The sequence below is a fragment of the Salvelinus alpinus genome, chromosome 10 (genome assembly GCF_045679555.1).
Source record: "Salvelinus alpinus chromosome 10, SLU_Salpinus.1, whole genome shotgun sequence".
Classification (NCBI taxonomy): domain Eukaryota; kingdom Metazoa; phylum Chordata; class Actinopteri; order Salmoniformes; family Salmonidae; genus Salvelinus; species Salvelinus alpinus.
In genome coordinates, this window is record NC_092095.1 from 3,602,533 (window position 1) to 3,611,692 (window position 9,160).

The 9,160-nt window shown below is 45.4% G+C and overlaps 1 protein-coding gene across 1 annotated transcript in view; it reads right to left on the reverse strand.

Moving 5' to 3' along the window:
* Window positions 1-8,017, reverse strand: part of phex (phosphate regulating endopeptidase homolog, X-linked) — a 20,360-nt gene extending 12,343 nt beyond the window's left edge. The window contains exons 1-7 of the mRNA XM_071327860.1: window positions 7,412-8,017; window positions 6,619-6,675; window positions 6,385-6,546; window positions 6,217-6,300; window positions 5,852-6,078; window positions 3,704-3,772; window positions 2,559-2,825 (exon numbers count right to left, since the gene is read on the reverse strand). Of these exons, the coding sequence (XP_071183961.1) occupies window positions 2,559-2,825; window positions 3,704-3,772; window positions 5,852-6,078; window positions 6,217-6,300; window positions 6,385-6,546; window positions 6,619-6,675; window positions 7,412-7,535 (990 nt within the window). The 5' untranslated portion in view covers window positions 7,536-8,017. The remainder of the gene's footprint in view (window positions 1-2,558; window positions 2,826-3,703; window positions 3,773-5,851; window positions 6,079-6,216; window positions 6,301-6,384; window positions 6,547-6,618; window positions 6,676-7,411) is intronic.
* Between the last annotated feature and the right edge of the window lie 1,143 nt (window positions 8,018-9,160).

A 9,160-nucleotide genomic window follows, 5' to 3' on the forward strand; every position in this document is an offset into this window, starting at 1 on the left:
ACCTGTGGTATGGAGAGATAGAGGATGGGTACCTGTGGTATGGAGAGATAGAGGATGGGTACCTGTGGTATGGAGAGATAGAGGATGGGTACCTGTGGTATGGATAGATAGAGGATGGGTACCTGTGGTATGGAGAGATAGAGGATGGGTACCTGTGGTATGGATAGATAGAGGATGGGTACCTGTGGTATGGAGAGATAGAGGATGGGTACCTGTGGTATGGATAGATAGAGGATGGGTACCTGTGGTATGGAGAGATAGAGGATGGGTACCTGTGGTATGGAGAGATAGAGGATGGGTACCTGTGGTATGGAGAGATAGAGGATGGGTACCTGTGGTATGGATAGATAGAGGATGGGTACCTGTGGTATGGATAGATAGAGGATGGGTACCTGTGGTATGGAGAGATAGAGGATAGGTACCTGTGGTATGGAGAGATAGAGGATGGGTACCTGTGGTATGGAGAGATAGAGGATGGGTACCTGTGGTATGGATAGATAGAGGATGGGTACCTGTGGTATGGAGAGATAGAGGATGGGTACCTGTGGTATGGAGAGATAGAGGATGGGTACCTGTGGTATGGAGAGATAGAGGATGGGTACCTGTGGTATGGAGAGATAGAGGATGGGTACCTGTGGTATGGAGAGATAGAGGATGGGTACCTGTGGTATGGAGAGATAGAGGATGGGTACCTGTGGTATGGATAGATAGAGGATGGGTACCTGTGGTATGGAGAGATAGAGGATGGGTACCTGTGGTATGGAGAGATAGAGGATGGGTACCTGTGGTATGGATAGATAGAGGATGGGTACCTGTGGTATGGAGAGATAGAGGATGGGTACCTGTGGTATGGATAGATAGAGGATGGGTACCTGTGGTATGGAGAGATAGAGGATGGGTACCTGTGGTATGGAGAGATAGAGGATGGGTACCTGTGGTATGGAGAGATAGAGGATGGGTACCTGTGGTATGGATAGATAGAGGATGGGTACCTGTGGTATGGAGAGATAGAGGATGGGTACCTGTGGTATGGAGAGATAGAGGATGGGTACCTGTGGTATGGATAGATAGAGGATGGGTACCTGTGGTATGGAGAGATAGAGGATGGGTACCTGTGGTATGGAGAGATAGAGGATAGGTACCTGTGGTATGGAGAGATAGAGGATAGGTACCTGTGGTATGGAGAGATAGAGGATAGGTACCTGTGGTATGGAGAGATAGAGGATAGGTACCTGTGGTATGGAGAGATAGAGGATAGGTACCTGTGGTATGGAGAGATAGAGGATAGGTACCTGTGGTATGGAGAGATAGAGGATAGGTACCTGTGGTATGGAGAGATAGAGGATAGGTACCTGTGGTATGGAGAGATAGAGGATAGGTACCTGTGGTATGGAGAGATAGAGGATAGGTACCTGTGGTATGGAGAGATAGAGGATAGGTACCTGTGGTATGGAGAGATAGAGGATAGGTACCTGTGGTATGGAGAGATAGAGGATAGGTACCTGTGGTATGGAGAGATAGAGGATAGGTACCTGTGGTATGGAGAGATAGAGGATAGGTACCTGTGGTATGGAGAGATAGAGGATGGGTACCTGTGGTATGGAGAGATAGAGGATGGGTACCTGTGGTATGGAGAGATAGAGGATGGGTACCTGTGGTATGGAGAGATAGAGGATGGGTACCTGTGGTATGGAGAGATAGAGGATGGGTACCTGTGGTATGGAGAGATAGAGGATGGGTACCTGTGGTATGGAGAGATAGAGGATGGGTACCTGTGGTATGGAGAGATAGAGGATGGGTACCTGTGGTATGGAGAGATAGAGGATGGGTACCTGTGGTATGGAGAGATAGAGGATGGGTACCTGTGGTATGGAGAGATAGAGGATGGGTACCTGTGGTATGGAGAGATAGAGGATAGGTACCTGTGGTATGGAGAGATAGAGGATGGGTACCTGTGGTATGGAGAGATAGAGGATGGGTACCTGTGGTATGGATAGATAGAGGATGGGTACCTGTGGTATGGAGAGATAGAGGATGGGTACCTGTGGTATGGAGAGATAGAGGATGGGTACCTGTGGTATGGAGAGATAGAGGATGGGTACCTGTGGTATGGAGAGATAGAGGATAGGTACCTGTGGTATGGAGAGATAGAGGATAGGTACCTGTGGTATGGAGAGATAGAGGATGGGTACCTGTGGTATGGATAGATAGAGGATGGGTACCTGTGGTATGGAGAGATAGAGGATGGGTACCTGTGGTATGGATAGATAGAGGATGGGTACCTGTGGTATGGAGAGATAGAGGATAGGTACCTGTGGTATGGAGAGATAGAGGATAGGTACCTGTGGTATGGAGAGATAGAGGATAGGTACCTGTGGTATGGAGCGGTGGAGGCGCTGTATCTGATGATGATGTATCTAGATGGTGTTGAGTCCAACTCCTGGAAGTAATGGCTCCTCAATTCCTCCTCTGCTCTCTTCTATCCACCTCCTATAGGCCTACACACACACACACACACACACACACACACACACACACACACACACACACACACACACACACACACACACACACACACACACACACACACACACACACACACACACACACACACACACACACACACACACACACACACACACACACACACACACACACACACACACACACACACACACACACACACACACACATACATACATACCCACCTGAGCCAGTTTGGTCTCAAAGGCCAGTGCTTCACTCATCTGAATCTCAGCTGCTTCCAGTGGAGCTCCTAACATCACTGCTACGTCCACCATGAGGTTTAGGAGAGCACTACGATACTACAAACAACAACATAGGTTTAGGAGAGCACTACGATACTACACACATCAACATAGGTTTAGGAGAGCACTACGATACTACACACATCAACATAGGTTTAGGAGAGCACTACGATACTACACACATCAACATAGGTATAGGAGAGCACTACGATACTACACACATCAACATAGGTATAGGAGAGCACTACGATACTACACACATCAACATAGGTTTAGGAGAGCACTACGATACTACACACATCAACATAGGTATAGGAGAGCACTACGATACTACACACATCAACATAGGTTTAGGAGAGCACTACGATACTACACACATCAACATAGGTTTAGGAGAGCACTATGATACTACACACATCAACATAGGTTTAGGAGAGCACTATGATACTACACACATCAACATAGGTTTAGGAGAGCACTATGATACTACACACATCAACATAGGTATAGGAGAGCACTACGATACTACACACATCAACATAGGTATAGGAGAGCACTACGATACTACACACATCAACATAGGTTTAGGAGAGCACTACGATACTACACACATCAACATAGGTATAGGAGAGCACTACGATACTACACACATCAACATAGGTTTAGGAGAGCACTACGATACTACACACATCAACATAGGTTTAGGAGAGCACTATGATACTACACACATCAACATAGGTTTAGGAGAGCACTATGATACTACACACATCAACATAGGTTTAGGAGAGCACTATGATACTACACACACACACACAAACGTAGACATAGGTCCATATGTTTACATTAATAATTTATTTCTACACAGGTACCGTTATGGGTTCAAGCATAACGTATAAATATGGAATTAAAGTTTAAGAAAGCTTTTATTGACTTACTGTCTGAGCGCTGGTGGTGTTGGTGATGTAATCTTCTCTGGAGGAGAGAGACAAAGATGCCTGATCCAACTACAGAGACAGAATGATAAGTTATTACAATGTATTGTCCAACTATAGAATAATAACCTATTACAAAGCCTGGTCCAACTACAGATAAATAATGATAAGTTATTACAATGTATTGTCCAACTATAGAATAATAACCTATTACAAAGCCTGGTCCAACTACAGATAAATAATGATAAGTTATTACAAAGCCTGGTCCACCTACAGAATGATAATTTTTTTAAATGAATGGTCCAACCTCAACAAGGCCTGGTTCATCTACAGAATGATAAAATATTACAAGGACTCGTCAAAGAGACAAAACAATAGTTTACTACAAGGTCCGGTCCAAATACAGAAAAATAAGTTATTACAAAGCCTGGTCCGACTACAGATAAATAATGATAAGTTATTACAAAGCCTGGTCCAACTACACAATGATAAGTTATTACAAAGCCTGGTCCAACTACAGATAAATAATGATACATTATTACAAGGCCTTGTCCGACTGCACAGACAGAATGATAGGTTATTATAAGGCCTGATCCAACTACAGAAAGATAAATTATTAAAATGAATGGTCCAACTACAGAGACAGAATAATAAGTTATTACAAAACCTGGTAAAACTACAGAATGAAAGTTATTAAAGGCCTGTTCCAAATTTAGAGACAGAATGATAAGCTATTATAAGGCCTTTTCCAAATACAGAATGATAACTTATTACAAGGCCTGGTCCAACTACAGAGACAGAATGATACGTTATTACAAGGCCTGGTCCAACTACAGAGACAGAATGATAAGTTAGTACAAGGCCTGGTCCAACTACAGAGACAGAATGATAAGTTAGTACAATGCCTGGTCCAACTACAGAGACTGAATGATAAGTTAGTACAAGAACGGGTCCAACTACAGAGACAGAATGATACGTTATTACAAGGCCTGGTCGAACTAAAGATTGATACGTTAATACAAGGCAATGTCCAACTACAGGAAAAAAGTTATTACAAGGCCTGGTTCATCTACAGAATCATAAATTATTACAAGGCCTCGTCAAACTACAGAGAAATAAGTAATTACAAGGCCTGTGCCAACTTCAGAGACACAACACTACGTTACTACAAGGTCTGGTCCAACTACAGAATAATACGTTATCACAAGGCCTGGTCCAACTACAGAATGATAAGTAAATACAAGGCCTGGTCCAACTACAGAATGATAAGTAAATACAAGGCCTGGTCCAACTACAGAATGATAAGTAAATACAAGGCCGGGTCCAACTAAAGTATGATACGTTATTACAAGGCCTGGTCCAACTACAGAATGAAAAGTTATTACAAGGCCTGGCCCAACTACAGAATGATAAGTAAATACAAGGCCTGGTCCAACTACAGAATGATACGTTATTACAAGGCCTGGTCCAACTACAGAATGAAAAGTTATTACAAGGCCTGGCCCAACTACAGAATGATAAGTTATTACAAGGCCTGGCCCAACTACAGAATGATAAGTTATTACAAGGACTGGTCCAACTACAGAATGAAAAGTTATTACACGGCCTGGCCCAACTACAGAATGATAAGTAAATACAAGGCCTGGTCCAACTACAGAATGATGAGTAAATACAAGGCCTGGTCCAACTACAGTATGATACGTTATTACAAGGCCTGGCCCAACTACAGAATGATAAGTTATTACAAGGCCTGGCCCAACTACAGAATGATAAGTTATTACAAGGCCTGGTCCAACTACAGTATGATACGTTATTACAAGGCCTGGCCAAACTACAGAATGATAAGTTATTACAAGGCCTGGTCCAACTACAGAATGAAAAGTTATTACAAGGCCTGGCCCAACTACAGAATGATAAGTTATTACAAGGCCTGGCCCAACTACAGAATGAAAAGTTATTACAAGGCCTGGCCCAACTACAGAATGATAAGTTATTACAAGGACTGGTCCAACTACAGAATGAAAAGTTATTACAAGGCCTGGCCCAACTACAGAATGATAAGTTAATGCTATCTATGTTTACAGAAGCCTGGAAGCTGTCTTGGTTGCGCAAACACACAAGCACGCACACACATTCAGTCAGGGGGGTCACCTTAATTATGTAGTTGGTGGAGTTCTTGTCATCTGGGGCGATGTATAAGCGAATGAGAACACTCTTGCTGTGTTGGTTCCTAATCTGAGCCAATGTCTGTAGCAGGTCCCATCGTCCTGGTGACCAGAGCCACTCCCCCCCAAGCCCCTCCCCCAGGACGGGCCAGTGGAACTCAGGCTGCTGTAAAAGCTTCAACAGAGGACCACTGTCCACTTTCTCCAATACAGCTACACACAGACACACACAAACACACAAACACACAAACACACACTTTGTACCACTATAGCACTTGATGTTTTTCATGTAACCTCAGCTCCCATCTCGTCTTCCTCGTGTGTGTGTGTGTGTGTGTGGTTGTGGGTTACCTTCGTCCATACAGGAGCGGTAGAAGACCTTGGCCTTCCTGACAGCTTCTATCTCATCTGACTCTGATGGAGCCTCCAGCAAGTCTACAACTCAGACAACATTTAGAGGTGGGGGAGTGTAGTCAGGGTATGAGAGTGTGTATGTGCTCATCATGTTCTCTCTCTCACCTTTGAGTGTGATATCAACGTGTTGGCGTAACCAGGGGTAGACGCCGTATGAAGAGGAGTCTTCAGGAATAGGGTTGTCTCTCAGCCAGCCACCACAGGAGAACCCATAGAAGTCGTCACAGGGAGACACAGCCCGGTCCATCTTACTGAGGATAGAACCAGCTACACACACATTACAAGTTGATTGCAACATTCTACATGCAACAATTTCCTGTAAGGTGGGTGGGGGCGTACCTGCTTCAATACATTCTGGAGTTAGGCAGAAGACATCCTGATTGGCTCTCTGGGAAACTGAGGAAAAGGATGAGACCTGATGAAGATTACAACATACCCCCCCAAACCCACACACAGTCATAAACATACATATACAGTATGTCCTGAAACAATCCCACTACCACCTGACCTCTCTCTTACCCTGTAAGGTGTCCCTCTGACCTAAACAAAATCCCCCACCCCCACAGACATTCACACACAGTCATCAGCTGTTTACGGTTTGAGTGTCATGGAGAAAGCTGACTCCATTTTAATAACACATATGCCAAACAGCTTACACGCACATGCATGCACAGCCACGAGCACACACAAACACACACCCACCCACACACACACAAACACACACCCACACAAACCTTAAAAAGAACCAAAGTAAATCAAATAGCCATTGTCTATTCACTTGCATGACCAGAGACAGGAGTGTGTGTACTGTATCTACAGAAACATATATAATTAAAAGAACATTTCACCACAAAAATGTTGTTTCATACAATAACAAGTACATAATAGTTACCACTTCTACCCCACACACACACACACACACACACACACACACACACACACACACACACACACACACACACACACACACACACACACACACACACACACACACACACACACACACACACACACACACACACACCCCTCAACCACTCCAGTTACTGCAACACCAGCTTTTTCAAGACTAAACTCACTCAGGGAAAGAGGTTGTGTGTGTAACTCTGTGTAAAACAGTAGTGAGTCTACTCACCCAGTATGACAGCAAGCAGCAGAGCGATGCAGAAACACACACATGCGGCCAGCGCAGCCTTCAGGACGCGACTGTTTCCTTGTTCTGGTTTAGAAACACACACACCTAGATGCTCCATCTCCATGTCTCCAATCAAAACAGACGCACACACTACCTCACTTTCAGCCACCTCTTTGTCCGTCTCCAAATCTATATCTGTCTCTTTCTCCCTCCCTCTCTCTCTGTCTCTCTCCCTCCTTCCCTCTCTGTGTCGGTCTCCGTATGTCTCTCCCTCCCTCTCGCTCTGTGTATGTCTCTCTCCCTCCCTCTCGCTCTGTCTATGTCTCTGTATGTCTCTCTCCCTCCCTCTCGCTCTGTCTATGTCTCTGTATGTCTCTCTCCCTCCCTCTTTCTCTCTGTCTTTCTCCGTATGTCTCTCTCTCTCCCACCCTCTCACTGTGTCGGCCTCCGTATCTCTCTCTCTCTTACTGTGTCGGTCTCTTTATCTCTCTCTCACTGTGTCGGTCTCTGTATCTCTCTCTCTCTCTCTGTCTGTCTCTGTATCTCTCTCTCTCTAGCCATAATCCTCTCCAAACTGTGGTTCTACCTAATTCTGTCTGACTCTCCTGCTCAAAGTGGACTTCCCCTCCCTCCCTCGGTCTCCTCCCTCTATCTTTCCCACGTTTCCCCTCCCTCTGTGCTACCCTCAGACACTTACCAGAGACAGCTCAATTACCTTCCGCTGGAACCATGTGAAGAGTTACAAACCTGCTGGAACCATGTGAAGAGTTACAAACCTGCTGGAACCATGTGAAGAGTTACAAACCTGCTGGAACCATGTGAAGAGTTACAAACCTTCTGCTGGAACCATGTGAAGAGTTACAAACCTTCTGCTGGAACCATGTGAAGAGTTACAAACCTGCTGGAACCATGTGAAGAGTTACAAACCTGCTGGAACCATGTGAAGAGTTACAAACCTTCTGCTGGAACCATGTGAAGAGTTACAAACCTGCTGGAACCATGTGAAGAGTTACAAACCTGCTGCTTGTACTAGGGAGGGGCATTTGAAATTATTTCACTATTCAAATAATATCAAGATTTTCAGATATCCGGATACTCGAAATACATGTGTTTTAAGAAAAAAAAACATGTCTTTTAAACTTCAATGGAGACTTGCTCACGTAACTGGAGAGCACTGGTAGAGCACAGCAGGGAGAGGGGGTGCTCTGCTTGTTTCAGCAGGGAGAGGGGGTGCTCTGCTTGTTTCAGCAGGGAGAGGGGGTGCTCTGCTTGTTTCAGCAGGGAGAGGGGATGCTCTGCTTGTTTCAGTAGGGAGAGGGGGTGCTCTGCTTGTTTCAGCAGGGAGAGGGGGTGCTCTGCTTGTTTCAGCAGGGAGAGGGGGTGCTCTGCTTGTTTCAGCAGGGAGAGGGGGTGCTCTGCTTGTTTCAGCAGGGAGAGGGGGTGCTCTGCTTGTTTCAGCAGGGAGAGGGGCAACAGAGGAGAGGAGCCGGTGTGTGTGACAGTCTGTGTGTGTGACAGTCTGTGTGTGGGACAGTCTGTGTGTGTGACAGTCTGTGTGTGTGACAGTCTGTGTGTGGGACAGTCTGTGTGTGGGACAGTCTGTGTGTGGGACAGTCTGTGTGTGGGACAGTCTGTGTGTGTGACAGTCTGTGTGTGTGACAGTCTGTGTGTGGGACAGTCTGTGTGTGGGACAGTCTGTGTGTGGGACACTGTGTGTGGGACAGTCTGTGTGTGGGACAGTCTGTGTGT